The sequence below is a fragment of the Salvelinus alpinus genome, chromosome 37 (assembly GCF_045679555.1).
Source record: "Salvelinus alpinus chromosome 37, SLU_Salpinus.1, whole genome shotgun sequence".
Lineage (NCBI taxonomy): Eukaryota > Metazoa > Chordata > Actinopteri > Salmoniformes > Salmonidae > Salvelinus > Salvelinus alpinus.
The window spans coordinates 16,770,747-16,793,781 of record NC_092122.1 but is presented as its reverse complement, the minus strand read 5'-3'; the positions used below and the strand labels follow the sequence as shown (position 1 = coordinate 16,793,781).

The 23,035-nt window shown below is 42.6% G+C and overlaps 1 protein-coding gene across 3 annotated transcripts in view; it reads left to right on the top strand.

The window, feature by feature from the left end:
* The first annotated feature begins 1,072 nt into the window (after positions 1–1,072).
* LOC139565949 (anoctamin-4-like) overlaps positions 1,073–23,035 on the top strand; it is a 47,879-nt gene continuing 25,916 nt past the window's right edge. The window contains exons 1-6 of one of the 3 annotated variants that reach the window (XM_071386659.1): positions 1,073–1,548; positions 2,758–2,838; positions 10,834–11,070; positions 21,548–21,742; positions 21,999–22,135; positions 22,462–22,614. In XM_071386659.1, the coding sequence (XP_071242760.1) occupies positions 1,308–1,548; positions 2,758–2,838; positions 10,834–11,070; positions 21,548–21,742; positions 21,999–22,135; positions 22,462–22,614 (1,044 nt within the window). In that variant the 5' untranslated portion in view covers positions 1,073–1,307. Of the gene's footprint in view, positions 1,549–2,757; positions 2,839–10,833; positions 11,071–13,869; positions 14,296–21,547; positions 21,743–21,998; positions 22,136–22,461; positions 22,615–23,035 lie in introns of those variants that run through there. The other 2 variants (XM_071386660.1, XM_071386661.1) reach the window with 2 other exon arrangements.

Below are 23,035 nucleotides of genomic sequence, written 5' to 3'. Positions count from 1 at the left end.
TCAAACTTACAAGCATTTTGCTACACCCGCAATAACATCTGCTAAACACGTGTATGTGCCCAATACATTTTGATTTGGTTTGATCACGACAGGTGTGTTGTAGATATCCTGTTGAACACCAAAGATCAGTTCTGGTGATCCAGGATTATACCATTTTGATGACACCACTCCACAGGTCGATAAACACTGGTATTCCTCATTGGTAGAATCATCTGAGAATTTGATTGCATAAGGGTTTTGGAACAGTTGCATAATAAACAGCTCCCTCCAATGTGAAATCCTGACTCAAATATTGAGACTCAAGGTTATAGCACAATCTGACAGTGCTGAAAGATGCCGTGTAACAGCTCTGCACCTAGGTGTTTATCTGTGTTAATGATAAAAGCCATCTGTACTCACTGTACCATGCAAACCATCCACAATGTAGAGTTTGTGTAATGCATTAATCTACTTATATTTGACTGCTGATTCATTCATACATTTTTATGTAGACATTTTGTGCAGGATAATCCCCTCTTTGAGAGAGTCCGTAATTGCATGTAACCACAGATCTACAACAATAATCATTTGGTGGGTGCTTATAATTATTTGTCCTATTTTTTGTGCATATCCCAACTCCCCCTGAGACACCCTCAGAGTGGTATCACTGGTTACGCTATCCCTATCCCAACCCTATCATTTCGGTTGAAAACTCAAACACTGGCATTAGAACTAGTTAAATTAAAATAGGCTACTTAATGCCGCCATATTGTTCTATAATAGCATTATACACACAGTGTGCTATACGCTACATCATTTGTTATTTGATGTCAGTCAAATGTAGGCTACTTTTCAATAAAAGGTTGTGTGCTTTATTAGAAAATGCCTCCAAGGTTCAAATATATTTAATGGGCTTAGGCTACAGCAATATGCTACACTTACGGTTAACTTATAAAGATGCATCTTTTGTAAGTCTCTAGCTGTAGGAACACGTCCATCTATTGATCTGCAGCCTATGATCAGTCAGGAGAGTGTGGCAGGGTGCCACCTGGACGACGTGCATGAAAACCACGCCTGTCCCAAACTCTTCGCCCACTGCTAAATCCATCGACCTTATTCTCCAAGCTTTCTGGAAGGACGAAGTCAGGGTGGACGATACCAGAATGGCAAACTAAATTATACATAATAAACCGTTATATATCCTGAGTAGTTGTAGGCTAGGTTCTGTATTTATTTATAGTCATTAAAATATTACCTACACGTGTGCTCGAGACATGTAACGTTAGGCTGGCTAACATATCCCAGGCTTTGAATTGAACTTGCTGGTGATGATGCTCGTGGATCATGAATGTTCTGGTACTGATGTTCGGTTGGTTCGTCAGCTCAACAAGGGTATGAGGATTCAACCAGGGATACGCAACCGGGGGACCGAGCAGCAACGGGGATGTAAAACTGGAGACGTCAATGAACATATTGTTTGTCTGCAATCTCAGGATGAAACGGGACGGGTGTGTCCTGGAAGCCCAGCACTGGCGACAGACACGCGGCTATCCTCCTGTTCCACAGCAGGTAAAGTCCAAAGAAAGCGTTGTATATTTTTTTCGGTAAGGTTTTCAAAGTAGGCGACACGAGATTAATGAAAACAAACGAATAACCCCTTTACACAGAAGCGCTTATATCTGATTCTGTAGATAAGTGTTGGTGCATGGGTGGTGATACAATGTAGCAAAATGTACAGTGTGCTACAATTTACACTAACATCCCACACTAACTTTATATTAACAATTTAAGAGCAGCCATAAGCAAGCACACAGAGGCTTAATATAAATCATGTATAGTCCTGATGAAGCCTAAATGTGATTGTTTTTCTATAGGCCAACTCTGAGAGTTAATAAAACGTTAACATTTTCATTTCCCTTGATGACCCAGATTTAATTGGTTATTTCTCAGCTCATCAGCCATAGGTTTCAGGGTTAATTTTTTATTTGACTGGGTGACCCTCATAATCGTAGCCAGCAAAACTGCTCCCTATTCACATTCATCCATTATGGAGAGTCATTGACATGCATGCACACCAGTATTCCAATATGACACCAAGTGTGGAAATACAAGATGTGAGTCTTTTTAAACATTTTGCATCATGTTATCTGAAGTAGGCATAAGTCATTTTTTTGTAAATGTTGGCACCCTTTCCCCTCAATATAATTAGTAACGTTTCCAAAATGTTAATGCCTTTTTGGCAAATGAATGACCATTGCATCTTTTGAGCAGTCTGACTCGACATAGGTCTTGTAGTGGACGTGGAGACAGTATTGCAATTTAGAACCTATTTAGTGTGCCTTTACTTTAAATACACTTTGGATAGTTAGGCAAAAAGAAATTCTATCTATTTTCAGTGGCGACAACAAACATCCCCCTGAATTAAAGAAATCATGTATCTCTGAGTACAGTATTGATTATATTGCAGCACTTGCCCCATCCCAGACACAAAAGGCCATCCAAAAACAGACGTTATTTATTTAGTAAGTTTCAGCAGCCTCTGGCAAGATTTAGCTCCTCCAGAAAAGCTAATCGAACCAATGGGGGCGTTTCTGTCTTCTGTTCTAAAACACAAAAATGTCCTCCAAGAAACTCCAAAGCAGTAAATCGACTACTGTGTGTGACCTTGCATGGGATGAATCCAGGTTATCTGGGGTGAAGAAACATGTTCTTGAAGGTTGAGTGTGATGTGGGAGTGGCTCTGATCAAGCGCAACCAATGATGATGTTGTCTTTCCAGACCGTGAACCAAGCAGTGGCAGTTACAACGTCTCCACTGGAACGGGAACCTTTTACAGCTGCGTCAGTCAGATCACCATCGGTAATTGTACTTTACAGAATGTCTTACTCTATATCCAAAAGAGACCGCAAGGGGAGGCCATATTTGGTTTGGCAGGAAGAAGTCACGCTGAAACTCTCAGAAATGTTTGGAAAATAGACCCTGTGTGAAAACGCTGACGACGCCAAGAGATCAGACTTTTAAAAAATGAGTCTATCCTTTATCAGGTAGAAGTAGACAAGATCCAATATCATGCATCTTTCACACCTGCACATTTTCAATTCCTCAGGTGCTGTATGTGGAGTTCTTGACAATGAAATTGATATAGAGTAGCCTAGATAAAAAGCTCATGTTTAATGGATGCATGGAGGAGTTTTTGACCAGGCACAAGTCATTCACAGATTGATCATTCTAAATGTAGCCCACATGCTTTACCTTGAGCCACCTCTAGTCTTCAGAAAATGACAAATCAATAGCCTTTCTCAATAAGCTGCCTTCAGAGGAGTCAATATACCGCCTGGATGAGCCTGATTTAGAATCTTTCCCCATTGTTTGGCCAGGATAGGGTACTCTGCATCACTATGGGTCCCCTAAAGTGCTAATGGACGATCAGTCTCCCCTAATTCAACTCTATTGGTTTGTTGTAGTCTCTGCTCTAGTAAGTGCTGTTGAATATTGGAAATGAATAAGTGTATTATAACCATGGACAATTCCTGGATTACAATCAAAGGGTGTTCTAAAGTGATGAGCTACATCTAATCAAATGTATTGATTTGATTTATTGATGCAGAATATTTGCCTGGTCAAGCATACTGACTGCTGCACTCACCATTGTTTGAATTCATTTATTGACCAGGCCAGCTGATCACAGCCCATGAGGAATCCAGATACAATTCTATTTTACTGTAAACAAATTGACAAGACTTTCAGCCTGCTTATAGGGAAAGACGTTCAACAAGCACTTGCACAAATGACTGACGATTGGCTGAGAGAAATTAATAATAAAAAGATTATGGGAGCTGTTTTGTTAGACTTCAGTACTGCATTTGACATTATCGATCATAGTCTGCTGCCGGAAAAACGTATGTGTTATGGCTTTACACCCCCTGCTATATTGTGGATAAAGAGTTACCTGTCTAACAGAACATAGAGGCTTCCTCTCCAACATAATCCCCAGGGCAGCTGTCTTGGCCCCTTCTTTTTCAATCTTTGCTAATGATATGCCACTGGCTTTGAGTAAAGCCAGTGTGTATGTATGCGGATGACTCACCACTATACACGTCAGCTACTAGAGCGAGTGAAATCACTGCAACACTTAACAAAGAGCTGCAATTCGTTTCAGAATGGGTGACAAGGAATAAGTTAGTCCTAAATATTTCAAAAACTAAAAGCATTGTATTTGGGACAAATTATTCACTAAACCCTAAACCTCAACTAAATCTTGTAATAAATCATGTGGAAATTGATCAAGTTGAGGTGACTAAACTGCTTGGAGTAACCCTGGATTGTAAATTGTCATGGTCAAAACATGTTGATACAACAGTAGCTAAGATGGGGAGAAGTCTGTCCATAATAAAGCATTGCTCTGCCTTTTCAACAACACTATCAACAAGGCAGGTCCTACAGGCCCTAGTTTTGTCGCTCTTGTACTACTGTTCAGTCGTGTGGTCAGTTGCCACAAAGAGGGACCTCAGAAAATTACAATTGGTTCAGAACAGGGACCTTAAATGTACACAGAGAGCTAACATTAATACTATCCATGACATGCTGAATGCACCAAGGTGTCTGTTTTAAACTACTAGCACACAGCTCAGACACCCATGCATACCCCAAAATACATGCCACCAGAGGTCTCTTCACAGTCCCCAAGTCAAGAACAGACTTTGGGAGGTGCACAGTACTATGTAGAGCCATGGCTACATGGAACTCTATTCCACATCAGGTACAGTGCATTCGGAAAGTATTCAGACCCCTTGACTTTTTCCACATTTTGTTAAGTTACAGCCTTATTCTGAAATGGATTAAATCGTTTTTGCCCCTATCAATTTACACAAATTACCCCATAATGACAAAGGAAAAACTGTTTTTTGGGGGGGGAACATTTATCAAATAAAATAAAAAACTGATGTCACATTTACATAAGTATTCAGACCCTTTACTCAGTACTTTGTTGAAGCACCTTTGTCAGCGATAACAGCCTTGAGTCTTCTTGGGTATGACGTTACAAGCTTGGCACAACTGTATTTGGGGAGTTTCTCCCATTCTTCCCTGCAGATCCTCAAACTCTGTCAGGTTGGATGGGGAGCGTCGCTGCACAGCTTTTTTCAGGTTTCTCCAGAGATCGGGTTCAAATCCGGGCTGTGGTTGTGCCACTCAGGGACATTCAGAGACGTGTCCCGAAGTCACTCCTGCGTTGTCTTGGCTGTGTGCTTAGGGTCGTTGTCCTGTTGGAAGGTGAACCTTCACCCCAGTGGTCCTGAGCGCTCTGGAGCAGGTTTCCATCAAGGATCTCTCTGTACTTTGCTCCGTTCATCTTTCCCTCGATCCTGACTAGTCTTCTAGTCCATGCCGCTGAAACACGTCCCCACAACATGATGCTGCTAGCACCATGCTTCACCGTAGGGAAGGTGCCAGGTTTCCTCCAGACGTGTCACTTGGCAGTCAGGCCAAAGAGTTCAATCTTGGTTTCATCAGACCAGAGAATCTTGTTTCTCATGTGGTCTGAGAGTCCTTTAGGTGTCTTTTGGCAAACTCCAAGCAAACTGTCACGTGCCTATTACTGAGGAGTGGCTTCCGTCTGGCAACTCTACCACAAAGGCCTGATTGGTGGAGTGCTGCAGAGATGATGTCCTTCTGGAAGGTTCTCCCATCTCCACAGAGGAACTCTGAAGCTCTGTCAGAGTGACCATTGGGTTCTTGGTCACCTCCCTGAATAAGGCCCTTCTCCCCCGATTGCTCAGTTTGGCCGGGCGGCCAGCTCTAGGAAGAGTCTTAGTTGTTCCAAACTTCTTCCAATTAAGAATGATGGAAGCCACTGTGTTCTGTATTGCAAACATAGACTGGAATATGATTCCGGGATTCTTCCGATGGCATTGAGGAGTACACCACATCAGTCACTGGCATTATCCATAAGTGCATCGAGGACGTCGTCCCCACAGTGACTGTACATACCCCAACCAGAAGCCAAGGATTACAGGCAACATTCGCACTGAGCTAAAGGGTAGAGCTGCCGCTTTCAAGGAGCTGGACTCTAACCCTGAAGCTCATAAGAAATCCCGCTATGCCCTCCGACAAACCATCAAATAGGCAAAGCCTCAATACAGGACTAAGATCGAATTGTACTACACCGTCTCGGAAGCTCATCGGATGTAGCAGGGCCTCAAACTATTACAGACTACAAAGGGAAGCACAGCCGAGAGCTGCCCAGTGACACGAGCCTACCAGACGAGCTAAATAACTTATATGCTCGCTTCGAGGCAAGTAACACTGAAACATGCATGAGAGCATCAGCTGTTCCGGACGACTGTGTGATCACACTCTCCGCAGCCGATGTGAGTAAGACCTTTAAACAGGTCAACATTCACAAGGCCGCAGGGCCATACGGATTACCAGGACGTATACTCCGAGCATGTGCTGACCAACTGGCAAGTGTCTTCACTGACATTTTCAATCTCTCCCTGTCTGAGTCTGTAATACCAACATGTTTCAAGCAGACCACCATAGTCCCTGTGCCCAAAAACACTAAGGTAACCTGCCTAAATGACTACAAACCCGTAGCAATCACGTCTGTAGCCATGAAATGCTTTGAAAGGCTGGTCATTGCTCACACCAACACCATTATCCCAGAAAACCTAGACCTGGAACTAAACACCTCCCTCTGCAACTGGATCCTGGACTTCCTGACAGGCCGCCCCCCAGGTGGTGAGGGTAGGTAACAACACATCCGCCACGCTGATCCTCAACACGGGGTCCCTCAGGGGTGCATGCTCAGTCCCCTCCTGTACTCCCTGTTCACTTATGACTGCACAGCCAGGAAAGAATCCAACACCATCATTAAGTTTGCTGATGACACGACAGTGGTAGGCCTGATCACCGACAGCGATGAGACAGCCTATAGGGAGGAGGTCAGAGACCTGGCCGTGTGGTGCAAGGACAACAACCTCTCCCTCAACGTGATCAAGACAAAGGAGATGATTGTGGACAACAGGAAAAAGAGGACCGAGCACGTCCCCATTCTCATCGACGAGGCTGTAGTGGAGCAGGTTGAGAGCTTCAAGTTCCTTGGCGTCCACATCACCAACAAACTAACATGGTCAAAGCACACCAAGACAGTCGTGAAGAGGGCATGACAAAACCTATTCCCCCTCAGGAGACTGAAAAAGGTTATACAGCTGCACCATCGAGAGCATCCTGACAGGTTGCATCCTGGTATGGTTTGGCAACTGCTTGGCCTCCGATCGCAAGGCACTACAGAGGGTAGTGTGTACGGCCCAGTACATCACCGAGACCAAGCTTCCTGCCATCCAGGAACTCTATACAGGTGGTGTCAGAGGAAGGCCCTACAAATTGTCAAAGACTCCAGTCACCCTAGTCATAGACTGTTTTCTCTGCTACTGCACGGCAAGTGGTACCGGTGCCCCAAGTCTAGGTCCAAGAGGCTCCTAAATAGCTTCTACCCCCAAGCCATAAGACTCCTGAAAAGCTAATCAAATGGCTACCCTGACTATTTACACCCCCCCCCCCCTCCCTCTGGAACGATGCTGCTACTCTCTGTTATTATCAATGCATAGTCATTTTAATAACTCTACGTACATGCATATTACCTTAATTAACTCGACACATTGACTCTGTACTGGTACCCCCTGTATATAGCCCCGCTATTGTTATTTACTGCTGCTCTTTAATCATTTGTTATTCTTATCTCTTACTTTTTGGGGTATTTTCTTAAAACTGCATGGTTGGTTAAGGACTTGTAAGTAAGCATTTAATTGTAAGGTTGTATTCAGTGCATGTGCCAAATACAATTGGATTTCTTTTCTTTTCTTGGGGACCTTCAATGTTTTGTTACCCTTCCCCAGATCTGTGCCTCAACACAATCCTGTCTGGGAGCTCTACGGATAATTCCTTCAAGCTCATAACTCGCTTTTTGCTCTGACATGCACTGTCAACTGTGGGACCTTATATAGACAGGTGTGTGCCTTTCCAAATGATGTCCAATCAATTGAATTGACCACAGGTGGACTCCAATCAAGTTGTAGAAACATCTCAAGGATGATCAATGGAAACATGATGCACCTGAGCTCAATTATGAGTCTCAAAGCAAAGGGTCTGAGTATTTCTGAATTTTTTGGGGGTTACTATATATTTTTTAAAGTTACTACTTTTTACCCCTTTTTCTCCCCAATTTCGTGATATCCAATTGGTAGTTACAGTCTTGTCCCATCGCTGCTACTCCAGTACGGACTCAGGAGAGGCGAAGGTCAAGAGCCATGCGTCCTAAGAAACACGACCCCGCCAAGCCGCGCTGCTTCTTGACACACTGCTCGCTTAACTCAGAAGCCAGCCGCACCAATGTGTCGGAGGAAACACCTTCTAACTGACGACCGAGGTCAGCTTGCAGGCGCCCGGCCGCCACAAGGAGTTGCTAGAGCACGATGGGACAAGGACATCCCAGCCGGCCAAACCCTCCCCTAACCCGGACGACGCTGAACCAATTGTGCGCCGCCTCATGGGACTCCCGGTCGCAGCCGGCTGCAACACAGCCCGGAATCGAACCCGGATCTGTAGCGCTGCGATGCAGTGTCTTAGACCGCTGCGCTCCTCGGGACCCCTGTTTTTTTATTTTTAATACATTTGCTAAAATGTCAACCAGTTTTCGCTTTGTCATTATGGGCTACAATATGTAGATTGACGAGGAAAACATTTAATTTAATATATTTTAGAATAACAACATGTAGAAAAAGGGAAGGGGTCTGAATACTTTCCGAATGCACTGTAACTGATGATTTAAAAAACAGATAATAATACACTTTATGGAACAGTTGGGACTGTGAAGAGACACACACAGGCACAGACACACGCCTACACATGATAATACACCCACTCTACACACAAGTACACATGGATTTTGTATTGTAGATTTGTGGTAGTAGAGTAGAGTAGAGCCTGAGGTAACATACTTAATGTGTTGTGAAAAGTGTTATGAAATGTAATGTCATGTAATATGTTGTCCTAATGCAACTTATTTTTGTACTTTTAGATTTGTGTATTGTTGTGAATTGTTAGATACTACTGCACTGTTGGAGCTAGGAACACTTGCATTTCGCTACACCCACAATAACATCTGCTAAATATGTGTATGAGACCAATAACATTTTATTTGATTTATTGTTGCTGGACCCCAGAAAGAGTAGCTGCTGCCTAATGGGGATCCTTAATAAATACAAAATAATACAAATCTAGCCCAATTCTAGGCACCTGCATTGTAGTGTACCTTGGTCCCTCTAAGAGGCAGGAAGTGCTGGCAGTGGTGATCTGGGCCTCACGTTCCTCAGAGAGCTAGGCAGGGTATTTATTTTTATGATGACTGCGACAGAGATGTTGCTTAGAACACACTGTATCATTCAAACAGCTCATTGCATGGATGGTTTTAGAGGGCACCCTGAAGCACACGCAGGTGTGGATTACCTTGTATGCTATAGCATTTCAAGTAGCATACAGTTGCAATGGAGGTTGAGATTTCCCAGGGACCCACTACATTTGCAATGATAGGAATAAAGATTTATGTTAATGAATAAATAGTAGTAATATAGTTGCCACCCGTAGAGGCGATACATTTTTCCCCTACATTCTTAATTCCATTTTAGTGCTTGCTTCAGTGTAATGTATAGCCTAATAAAAAATGCAATGAATTATGCATTACTGTCTACTGATGCTTTACACAGCATTAATAAGAAGGCTACTAGCTCTTCAGATGGGCCATTCTACTGTCAATGTTTGTCTATGGAGATTGCCAGCCATGGTTGTGGCTGAAATAGCCAAATCCACTCATTTGAAGTGTATCTTATAATGTGCTGGGGTTGTGTTTCCAGAAAAGCTAAAGAAGGCCTTCCTCTCTTTGCTCTTTGGTGTGATGCCCATTGAGCGTGGACAGAGACATTTGCGTTCATACAATGTCTTGAGGATTGTTGGGTTTGTTAGCAACTTTCATGTGGTATGCTTCAAAAGGAAAGTCAAATGCATAAAGTAAACTCTGTTAAATCAATTCAAGTTAAATGTACACTATGCAGCATGCTATTAATGTTACCATATTTTTATTATTTAATTCTACAGATTTTACAGAATTGACAGACTTCCACAAAGGTGCTTGCAGGTGGAAATGTTTCACAACATACCTTTTAATATAGATTTAGTTGTCAACCGTCAAAACATACTTTTTGTCATAAGTAGCCTCCTCATACTTAGTTCTGATACTTCCCAAGATGTATGTGGAAGTAGACCACGGACAAACGAGAAACGAAGATGGACTCATCAAACAACGGAAAGGACAGTCATGGAGTTGGCAACATCAACCACTAGAGAGCAGTATTGTTATGGACATAGCCCCCCCCCCCCCCCCCCCCCATTTTTTATTTTGAACTGGGAGAGCGAAATATGTCAGCATTTTGCTAAATTGGTTCAACTAGGGAAGCGGAATCCTGAATTTCTGAGATATGGGAAATGTAATCGTAAGTGGAAACTCAATCCTCCAGAGAGCAACAACCTTAGTTTCATTATGAAACAGGAAATTATTTGAATAATATCACTCATTTCCCTTTTCAAGGAATGGGATTTTTCTGCAATGTCTGCCTTTCTGGGATCTATTCAATATCAAGGATTTTCAAAGAACCCTGACATTGCTGTAAGAGAAATAGACTAAGTATGCAAGTTGCAAGGACAAGTGTTCACATTCACATGCTTTCCAGGGTTATGTGTTATAGGAAGGGAGTCTATGTTTTGAGAAAGTCTTTCAGTCTGAGATATTAATATTCCTTACAGGGTTTGATCTCGGGGGCCAAGTGGCCATTGGTATCTCTCATTGGAACAGTCCATTCCCTTCCAGAGGTCACCCCCTGTGTGACAGTCCTGATGGGGTTCGCTCCGAGGCCTCCGCTGCCGCAGCCCCGCAACTCCCTGAGTACCAAGAGCCAGTGTCCTGTCCTGCCTCCCTGTCAATCAACCCTATATCATCCCTCTGCAGCGCCAGCCAAGAGACCATCAGCGACAGCAGCACAAGTAAGGTTTCACCTTTCAACTTTGAACCCTGACTTCATTCTAATCTCAGCTCTGTGGTTTGGTCACAAAAACCCGGTCTAGAAACGGCTTAGAACCTTTGGCGTTGACTGTAATCGGTGTAGATGGCAGTAGTGAGAGCCATCAGGAGATGTATACTGAACAAAAATGTAAACGCAAGAATTTCAACGATTTTACTGAGTTATTCATTTGAAATAAATTCATTAGGCTCTATTTCTGGATTTCACATGACTGGGCAGGGGCACAGGGGAGCCAGGCTCACCCACTGGGGAGCGAGGTCCAGCCAATCAGAATTAGTTTTTTCCCCAGAAAAGGGCTATATTACAGATAGAAATACTCCTCAGTTTCATCAGCTGTCCAAGTGGCTGGTCTGATGATCCCGCAGGTGAAGAAGCCAGATGTGGAGGTCCTGGGCTGGTGTGGTTACACGTTGTCTGCGGTTGTGAGGCCAGTTGGACGTACTGCCATATTCTCAGCAACGTTGGAGGTGGCTTATGGTAGAGAACTGAACAGCTCTGGTGCACATTCCTGCTGTCAGCATGCCAATTGCACGCTCCCTCAAACCTTGAGACATCTGTGGCATTCTGTTGTGTGACAAAACTGCACATTTTAGAGTGGCCTTTTATTGTCCCAGCACAAGGTGCACCTGTGTAATTATCATGCTGTTTAATCAGCTTCTTGATATGCCACACCTGTCACGTGGATGAATTATCTTGGCAAAGGAGAAATGCTCACTAATAGGGATGTAAACACATTTGTGCACAACATTTGAGAGAAATAATATTTTTGTGGATATGGAAAATTCCGGGGATCTTTTATTTCAGCTCATGAAACATCAGATCAACACTTTACATGTTGTGTTTATATTTTTGTTCAGGATAGATGTGCTGATTCAAGTGATAATGAGAGTAGTGTCTGTGCTTTTTGGAGTTAGGCCCGTACAGTGTTTATCAGTGCCAATGGTGATGAGTTATATCGAGTCATTCTGTTGGTTCTGAGATTCACAGAAGAGAGTATCCTGGAATCACATTATAGTATGAACACACCTGGATCATTCCATGTCATTTCAGCAAGCCATGACACCCACTATCTCAGATTGTTCTGAAAATATTTCTGTAGTTAGAAACAGATCAAATGTCCTGCAACATTATTTTGTTGAAATATACTTTGTTGAAATATAATTTGAACTCTGAGAAATTAAGCTAATTGATTGCACCCAAATTGGCAATTTTTAATTTATAGGATTCATATAATACTCAAATAAATTGGCGTGGGGTGTTGGTGGTCCGTGAGTGGCTTTTGACAATTTCTCTGGATTCCTCATGTCTAACTCATTGTTAGAAAAAAGTTTGGTCCAAATTGGATGTTTGGCACTATATTTATTGAATATTATATGAATCGTATACATTTAAAATGGCCAATTTGGGTGCAATCAATTAGCTTAATATCTCAACAAAATAATGTTGCAGGAATGCTAAGCTTATGTTTCTAACAACAGAAACGATTTCAGAACAATCTGAGATGGTGGGTGTAAATCCTCTTTCTTGTGCTTTTTGAGGTGGAACAACCCACCACTGACCTTTTGAAATAATATGTGGATGCTTTCCACCTTATTGGTTGACTGTGAATCTAATATTTGAAATACCATACTGTACATCACAAAACCTAACCAAACACACACACACACATACACACACAGTGTATTTCTGGTTGGCACCAGTGGTGGAAAAAGTACCCAATTGTGATACTTAAGTAAAAGTATAGATACCTTAATAGGAAGTTACTCAAGTAAAAGTTAGTCACCCAGTAAAATACTACTTGAATAAAAGTCAAAGTATTTCATTCTAAAAATACTTAATTTCACAAGTAAATGTAATTGCTAAAATAAGTATACATCTCTTCAAATTCCTTATATTAAGCAAACCAGACAGCACCATTTTATTGTTTTAAAAATGTATGGATAGCCAGGGGCACACTCCAACACTCAGACATTATTTACAAATTATGCTTTTTGTGATTATTGACTCTGCCAGATCAGAGGCAGTAGGGATGACCACGTGTTCTTTTGATAAGTGTGTGAATTTGACCATTTTCCTGTTCTGCTAAGCATTCAAAATGTAACGAGTACTTTGGGTATCAGGGAAAATGTATGGAGTAAAAAGTACATTATTTTCTTTAGGACTGTAGTGAAGTAAAAGTAAAAGTTGACAAAAAAATAAATAGTAAATTGCACATACCCCCAAAAAAGTCTTAAGTAGAACTTTAAAGTATTTTTAATTCAGTACTTTACACCACTGGTTAGCAAACTGTGTTCCAGTTGGATCCTGCCTGAAAACAAATTGTAAAAATAGTGTTACTAACATGGTAAAGCATACAACAGACTTTTGAAAACACACTTTTGGAAAGCAGCCAGCTATTATATATGTAGGGTTTGTTTAATTTGCAGTAGCGTTTCACTCACTCTGAGTGTTGCATGCAAGTAGGGTAACTAATGGTAGAGTTTTCTAAGGGATTCCTCCTTTAAAATATACACACTGTACACAACAATTATGTATTTGTGTGCGTGTGTGCACCAATGTGTTTGTGTGCATGTGTGTGAGGTGCTGGCTTTAAAAAACACATTGACACCCAGAGCAGCAGCAACTGTCATTCCTTTGGTCAACAACCACACTGATAGAGCCAGCCCTGCTCCGATTGGCTACCCTCATAGCTCCTCTCCCACGGATTGGCTGACGGGGATAACTGATTAAGAATACTGATTGTCTTGCAGCTCTCTTGCTCTCGCTCTCTCCCTCTCTCTGCATAAACATTCTGCTTGTATTTTTCCCTGAGAGAGGATCTAAGCTGGTCTGCATCTGTTTCTTCCTGAGCTGTGCCTCGTGCCGGCTGGACAGAGGGTTATATAATCTGAGGGATGTTTTGGGGATGAGCAGAGTGTGTGTGTTTGTGTCTGTGTGTGAGGGAGCTCAGAAGCTAGAGCAGAGCACTGCGGTGCTCGGGAGTGGAGGTAAACATGGGGAATGCAGCTGATTGCCTTTGCAGAAGGTCCTTTTCCTCCTGCGGGCTTTCGTACGGGAGCCAAGTTTAGCTAGTTGTAGCTACTGTAGCGCTTGCGGAGCCTCCACTGGGTCGGCCCCCGGGCTGTGTCGTCCTCTCCTCCTGTTGCCCTCTGAGGGGTTGAAGCTCTCTCCCTCTCCACCTCGCATGGTGAGTGCTGCAGGCAACTTGTTTTAGACCCACAGCAGTGTTTTTTTCCCCCTCTGTAGTGGTTTTGCTGCAGTAATCTCTCTCTCTCTCTGTCGCTCTCCCCCCCCCCCACCCTCTGTTTCGATCTCTCTCTTTCTCTGTCCCTCACTCATATGCTATGACCCACATGTACTCTTCTTTTACTGTCTATCATCTCTGTTCTCTTTTCACACTGTTGTGTTCCTGAACCGTACAGGCATTTGACCTTCACACGCGCATACACACACACACTCTCTCCCTCTTTCTCCCATCTCTCCTTAGCTCCCGTTCCCCCCTTCTCTCTCTCTTTCTCCCTCTGTCTCTCCCGTATTGCCCTCACTCCCACACAGTTTCACTCCGGGGGTTGTAAATGAGCTGTGTGTCCTAAGTGTAACACTCCTCCATTATGCATGGTTCAGGGAAGGAGAAGTGGGTCAGAGCTCTGTTGCCCATCTGGCAGGCGTGAAACAGCAATTGTGTTGCCCCGGGGCCTGACGGAGCTGGAGGTCTGTTGTCCCCTGACTGTGCTGGTGTAATGGTCCAGAACCCTCCTCTGTCTTCCTGATACCTGGTCCCCATGGCAACCCCTCCCCCTTTTTATTTTCCGCTCACTTACCCAACCAGCTAGCCTACTGTGAGCTGTCATGCTAAGGCAAGGTTATGTCATATGAACTGAGGAGGCGCTAGCGATCTCATTGGGGAATATTTTTTTGCAAAAAAAGATTTCTCTACTGATAATCATCAGTGGTTATGATTCAGGGTTACAAATCAACTATCAACACTGTTATACTGTAGCATTTTTCATTCAATTCAAAAGTAATTTTTGCAGCATAACTAGGAGTTCATGCACTTTGTTGCAAAACATCTTAATATTCAACAAAAGTTTTATTGTACCCAATAATTATTTCCGCTAACTAGCTATTTGAAAGGCAACCGAAACTAGAGGGTTTCTAACTTTGACTATTTATTTTAACCCTACTTCTGATTTTAAATATTCTCATGTAGCCTAGATTGTTGGTTAATCGGTGTGTATGACTGGGTATCATGCAACATTTGCTGTTGTCTGTCCTGTTCAACAGTTTTAGATTGTTTGTAGATTCCATGATAAATATATTGTGTAGGTGGTCTAGTTTTTGACGAGTTCACCATTTTCAGACATTCAGATCCAAAAATGGGCGTCCATCCCAAAATATCTCGGTGCTCTGTCTGTTTTCCTCTGCTGTCAAGGCTGAGGTGACCTCACCAGTAGCTTATGTTACAAATGATTGGAGATTCCAAAATTATTTGACTCTTGACAGAGTTATTATTTTGTAGGAAACACTATTGTTGTGAATTGTTAGATATTACTGCACAGTTGGAGCTAGGAACACAAGCATTTCGCTACACCCACAATAACATCTGCTAAATATGTGTATGTGACCAATAAAATTTGCTGTGAATTGTGAGCCAGGCTAAATCATGTTAGCTAAACAGTGGCGATTTTAGCAGGTAAATCTTGGTGGGGCAAACAAAACAAAATGTGGGATGCATGCCAGAAAAGCCACTACACAACACAACACTAAACAATACATTAATTGCACTGTAACGGTGACAAACGGTGCCCACAAACTGTTAGGGTCTACATAAAGCTGTCCCAACAGCAGAGTCCCAACAGCAGTCCCAACACCTTACCACTGCTACACCTGGCTTTCAGCGGAGCCTTGTCTGGCAGCGAAGAAAGTTAACTCAGCCTCATTTTCTGCCATTTAAAAAAAACATAGCTGATATGGATGACTTGCTTAAACAAATGTGGTTTCTACTGACAATTGAGTTGTACAAACTATGGCATAAGAGGACGACAAGCGGATAAGAGGCAATCCGTAATTTCGATTAAGACATCAATGAGCGAGCGATGACGGACGTAGTCAATATAACTATTTGTTCAGCACTTTTGAAATGTACAGCGACAGAATTCAGAACATGGGCCGTTCTTACAGTGTACTCCCTGTACAACAAGTCAGAACCGTAGGATAAATAAAGGGGGCACATAGACAATGAAAGCTCTTACAATATTGTCACGTTGTTCGTAATAATGGTCGGACCAAGGCGCAGCGTACGTAGAATTCCACATATTTCATTAGAGAAAGTGAAACTTAGAAAAAACCAAAACAATAAAGAATAAACGAACCGTGACGACAGTGCAGTGCTCACAGGCAACTAAACATAAACAATATCCCATAGCCCACAGGTGGAAAAAATGCTACTTAAGTATGATCCCCAATTAGAGACAACGATTACCAGCTGCCTCTAATTGGGAATCATACAAATCACAAACATAGAAAATAAACCTAGAACCCCACATAGAAAATATAAACTAGAACAATCCCTAGTCACGCCCTGACCTACTCTACCATAGAAAATAAATGCTCTCTATGGTCAGGACATGACAAATATTAAATTATTACATTTCTCTACTGTGCACAGTAGGCAAAATTAAGAGGTGAAAATAGACCAAATTATTAGGGTGAGGCACATTGAACGCCGTTTGGGTCTTTGCGTGTCAAAAAATATACACGTCATATAACACTATTTGACGCATTAAATAAGCTTTTCATTTGACACGTCAAATAACACAATTTTATTACAGAATGTTGTGTGTGCTGAATTTGCATGTGCAAGCCAAGCGCCACCACTACTATCAGTAGCACTGTCAAAACTGTACAAAAAAGTTAGCAAATAACCACACACCTGCCACAAACGATGTGTTTACATTACCGTGTTGGTGAAAATTAACCAAGTGATTAGGGTGAGGGACATGGGCTACTAACAGCTTACTACACAACATACACTTAGTATTACGTTCTTAGCTACAGTATACATATCTCCCTTGCATATTACATAATTTATGCAGCAGCATACAAAACATTTTTGGACTCACCTTGTGAAGGTGGCGCGGCGGTCCTTTGTGGGCAAATTTTGTCATCAAAGTCTGGCATTCTCTGGATTTATGGTGGGAACTCTGGAAAAAAAACACAGCCACTCCATTGAATAGCAGGCTAGGGGTTGCTTTGCAATGTTGCAGTCAGCCACTGATTTCTTACAAACCACTCATTGTTGAATTTGCGATTTCCAACTTGTTGTGTAATCTTTATGTCCAATGGCCGATGAGCACTGATTCGTTTTATCTATAATTTCTCTTCATTATTTCTCTTCATATGACAACGATTAAAAATGATTTGCCAGGAGATTGTTGACTTGATTCATGGGGCTGACTTGCTAGCTAAGACTTTCAAAGTAAGATGATGATCAGTCCAATCATGATCAGTCCAATCAAAGCTACTGTACATATAACGTGATTTGACGTCATTTTATCTGTGGCCAATGATCTTGAGACTTGTAATATAACTCTATGGCAGGACCCTAAGGGCTGAAATTTTGGATGTCTACTCTTACTATGGACCTAAACTTGGCGATGACGTAGTGTCCCCATGAGTGATTGAACACTGAGCCAATCACGGCGAAATGCTCCTATTTTCTGCTGGCTCGCCCCACCACCACAGAAAGCACTGACCTAGGCTGAAACACCTACATTTTGGAGCTGCCTCACTCAAGAAAACAAAAAGAGACCATGTTTGTCGCCACTGTAGCTTAATCATGTTAGCTAAATGGTGCAGCTTTACTCACAGATTAGCAAATAATGTCACCTAAGAATCACTTTAGTCCCATGTTACATTTCCTGAGTGTAATTTCATTACATCCACTGAATGTAACTTAATACTTTGCTTTGCTGTCTGCTAACTCCATTGCATCTTGGTAATGTTCCCCATTCCTGGAGGAATAAAACCTATTTTTCCCTCCATGTGGGAGACTCGATCACTAACTTAATAACACTCATAATAACGTGCCAATAACTTAATAACAGTAAGACTGCTACCTGTTCATGTGCAGAGGCCATGAGCCACTGTTGGTGCTATCTGGGATCCTTGGAACTTCCCTGCCCTTACTCTAACCATTAACTGTTTAAAATTTCAACTTCAATGGGGTATCTTCAGAGTTGGGAAATCCCAAGGATCCCATTTAGACTTTTCCCACGAGCCACTCTATTTGTCCTGTAATTAGCTGTTGATGTGATGCATCACACCTGAATGTGATGTACTTCTTATTATCAATCAGAAGTTTCTGATACTACTATTCAGTGAAAAGGAGAAGTATGTGTTTTGTGACTGTACAATGGTTCTGTGTGGAAAACTACTTTAAACCAACTAGCTTAGCCTGAACATCCTCCTGAGATAGCTAGCATAGTAACATGCTAGCACCAACTTGGCCTCCACTCTTATGGCATGGATTGATGACAATTGGCATTTTGTGTGTGTACCTTGGGTCAGGATTGTGGCCGATATGCTCATTGACTCTTCTCTGTGACTGTCTGACTCTGTGTAAATCAGTTTGGGTTTTGTGCTTTCAGTGTCTCTAAACAAGTTGTGTGTGGGTGTGTGCGTGTGTGTGTGTGTGGCTCACTTGGTAGAGCTTGGCGCTTGCAACGCCAGGGTTGTGGGTTTGATTCCCATGGGGGACCAGAATGGGAAAAGTATTCAAAATGTATGCTCTAACTACTATAAGTTTTTCTGGATAAGAGCATCTTCTAAATGACTAAAATGTGTGTGTGCTGCTGCCCAGTGGTCACTCAGAGGCAACAAAACCACTGTTGTTAATTATTGATTGGCTTTATGTTTCTCTATGGACACCTAGGCTTCTATGCTTATATCATATCTTATCATCCAACATGGATCAACCTAATGGTCTATTAGTAGGCCAATCATCTTGTCATGTTCAATATTTATAATTTTCCAGGGTCTAATCTACTGACTAGTTAATATAAATCCTGTAAAGTATATCTTAAATGTAAAGTGGTTTTCTCAATGTTGTGACTTATGCTTAATCTTGAATTTAGAGGGTACTGTGGTAGTCGTGGTAACAGCACGATATAGACCTCGTGTTTGGAAGTAGCAGGTCATTTGGATTTTGATGGGCACAGATGGAATTTTAAAGTGTGCAAATGATATGCTTTGATGTGTCAATTCAGACCGGCAGAGCTGCGTTAGACAGCTCTTTCAAATGTGATGGAATCATTCGATTTCTATAGTGCCCTAGCTTTTATCACTCACATCTCCTTTGGGGCTGCAGTAACCTCTACTCACGCTATAAAATACCTCCTAGCAGCTGATGGCTGAGTGAAACGTTTATTACAACTGAAGTCATTGAGGGAACCCGCCCATCGATTTCATCCAGGAAGAAAGAGTTCATGGTGGTTTTATTACCTGCTGTTATTTCAATACCTCAGCCACTGCGGGAAGGGCGTGAGCGTTGAGCGTTCTCCCTCGCACTCCTATGTCTGGGGCTCAGCAGAAATATTCCGAAATATTCCGAAATATTCTGCTGAGTCGCGGAGCTGTCACAAAGGGAAATTCAGCATTCAGACCAGCGACGACCTTCCCCAGAGCCCAGGCTCGTCAGATGGAAGAGTGGGTCACAGACCTCTTCAGAGGGGTTGTTGTTAGCCTACTCACTAGGCCATGTTAGATAATGGCACATCTCAGTGGGCGCACAGGATCACTTCAGGGCACACAAAGTATTTCTCTGATCAATTGCATTAGTATCAACAACAAAAATGTGCAAACAATATAGCTGAGTGTTTGTATTATTTATTTTACACAGTCTTTTTTGCTCATCTTTATTAAGGGTGTCAATCATTTCAGACCCGACTGTATAGAGAAGATATATCTCTACATCTTCTTTGGGGCCACTGTAAAGCTTACTCATGATTTGCATGTCTGTATAATAGTGATGGGGGGGTGTATTATTTTGGGACAATATTATATCAATATTTGACACAAAGTATTATTTTTTTAATTGCTACTATAGGTAGCGTTAGCTAACGCTATCGGCTGTGGGCCAACCTGTGCCAAAACTCTGGTATTTACCTCCTCTTCTTTTTAAACAGTAAGCCAACATGGTTTCAGCACTTTTATTTCCCTGACTGATCAAAACTAGTTTTGTCATGGCTGGCGCTCGTCTCTCTGCAGCAGACATATGGTGAGCAATATGTTTGAAACATCGAATCACAATCAAATCACAGTATCGAATCGCAATAAAATCACAGTATCGAATCGCATATAGAATCACAATACATATAGAATCACAATGCATATAGAATCACAATACATATAGAATCACAATGCATATAGAATCACCATACATATAGAATTGTGAGATTCGCCATACATTATCATGTCGGCACCTAAGTATCGAGATGATAACATCGTATCGTGAACTCCCTGGCAATTCCCAGCCCTACTATATAAGGCTCTGGATTCACCCATCTCCCATTTCCTAACCAACAGAGGATGTCTCCTGAAGGTTTGATAAGGTCTCAAACGTTACAACGTAAATGTTCCAGCTCCCTTACTGTTAGGTTATTTTTATTTTATTGAACCTTTATTTAACTATGTGGGTTTTATTTTACTTTATTTACTGAGCTCTGATAATACCTTTCACCCTCTTTTCTGTCATCTCTGTTTTCCACTAAATGTGGGGCCTCAGACTTCACTGATGGTTGATTATATGATGAATTCTCTCCCTCTCCTCTCTGTCTCTCACTGTCTTTCTCTGACTCTCTCTCTCTCTCTCACACTGTCTCTTTCTCTCTCACTGTCTCTCACTATCTCGCTCTCACTGTCTCTCTCTCACTGTCTGTCTCTCACTGTCTCTCTCTCACTGTCTCTCTCACTGTCTCTTACTCTCTCACTGTCTCTCACACTGTCTCACTGTCTCTCTCACTGTCTCTTACTCTCTCACTGTCTCTCACTGTCTCGCTCTCACTGTCTCTCTCACTGTCTCTCACTGTCTCTCTCACTGTCTCTCTCACTGTCTCTCTCACACTGTCTCTTTATCTCTCACTGTCTCTCTCACACTGTCTCTTTCTCTCTCACTGTCTTGCTCTCACTGTCTCGCTCTCACGGTCTCTCTCTCTCACACTGTCTCTTTCTCTCTGTCTCTCTCACTGTCTCTCACTGTCTCTCTCTCTCACACTGTCTCTTTCTCTCTGTCTCTCTCACTGTCTCTCTCTCACTGTCTCTCTCTCACACTGTCTCTTTCTCTCTCACTGTCTCGCTCTCACTGTCTCTCTCTCACTGTCTCTTTTTCTCTCTCTCACTCAGTCTTTCTCTCTCTCTCTCTCTCTGTATCTCTCTTCCAGGTGTGAGTTTCTCTCTACATGGGGCTGAGCTCCAGTGGCAGAGCCCCCACAGACGCAGAGTTCTGCGGTCCCCGGCCCCTGGGGTTGAGGCTGCGGATTTCTCCTTCCCCCCCAACAGGTCGCCAGTCAGAATGGAGGTGTCCTTGGCTGGGGCTCCTGATTCCCCCAGCACACAGGACAACGTGCCACCCCACGGTAAGCCATTTGGCACCTCCTTCAAGGGGTACCTCAACCAAATAACATTACCATAATGTAACTGTTGTGCAGCATCTTTTTAAAGAGCAACTTTTATGAGACAAAAAAACTTTTGTGAAGTTGAAATCTGAGTGGTAGTCATGCACTTCAGTAAATGTTTTTGTTAGATTAAGTGAGTTAGGAAGTAATCTAGGTGTCAACAACATATTGAGGGTTTGATAACTGACGCTGGGTTTTCTGCTGATGTTCTGTCCAGTTTTGAAGGATGTGAAGTTGTTAATGGAGAGTTTGGAGGGGCTGAGCACTCCGTCCAAAGATGGCGACTCGACCCTACTTGACCCCGGGACCAGTAGCATCCTGGACGACAACACCAGGACTGACCCGGCACCAGAGGTGAGAGGTCAATTACAGGTGTGTCCATAAAGCATGTATAGTCATTGTGGGTTGAAGCTGGCTGCTGTCAAGTGTTATTCTTATCCTCCTTGGGGGATCTGTAAAGACGTTTCGTCTTCTTAGGGTGAGCTCATTGGTTTCTTACTACGGTAGTGTGATATATAACCCTTGGAAGGGCATATTTAGATATTATGCTTATGAGCAAAGCACTTTAGCTCAACTGCCTCTATAAATGTTAAGCAGTGCTAATGGTAAAATATATTAAAGTCACTTTGGGTCCAAACAACCTTATAGTGGTTACTCCCTCCCTCTGTTTCTCTCCCCAGGTAGGGAGAAGTAGGTCCAGTGGCTTGTGCTTCAGCGATGGCAAGTGCCACATCGACTACATCCTGGTTTACAGGAAGTCTGGTCCGCAGTCGGAGAAGAGGGAAATATTTGAGCGCAACATCCGGGCCGAGGGCTTGCAGATGGAGAAGGAGGCGAGTACTACTGAGTATTACAGTATATTATAGTATTACAGTAACATAGTATTACAGTAACAGTATATTATAGTATGACAGTATTACAGTAGTCACTGAAGCTCTGCCTGTCACTCATAAACCAACGCAAATGTGCTGATGGCAAGTTTCACCCTCAATCCTGTTTAGAAGGAGCAGGGAAGCAATTGTGCTGAGTGTGTGCGCGTGTGTGTGCTTTTGCATGTGTCTGAGTGGCTGACGCCTAGTGTGCTGACGCAGTAACATCAAGGTCATCATGTGGAGCATTCAAAGAGACTATGCCTCTTCTTCTCTCTTTTAACATCATAATTTGCTTCTCTCCTGCATGGAGATGCTTTGTTATTTTTAGGTCCTGCGAGGGTAGCTTTTTCTTTTAGTCAGACTGCTTATGATGACAACAAGA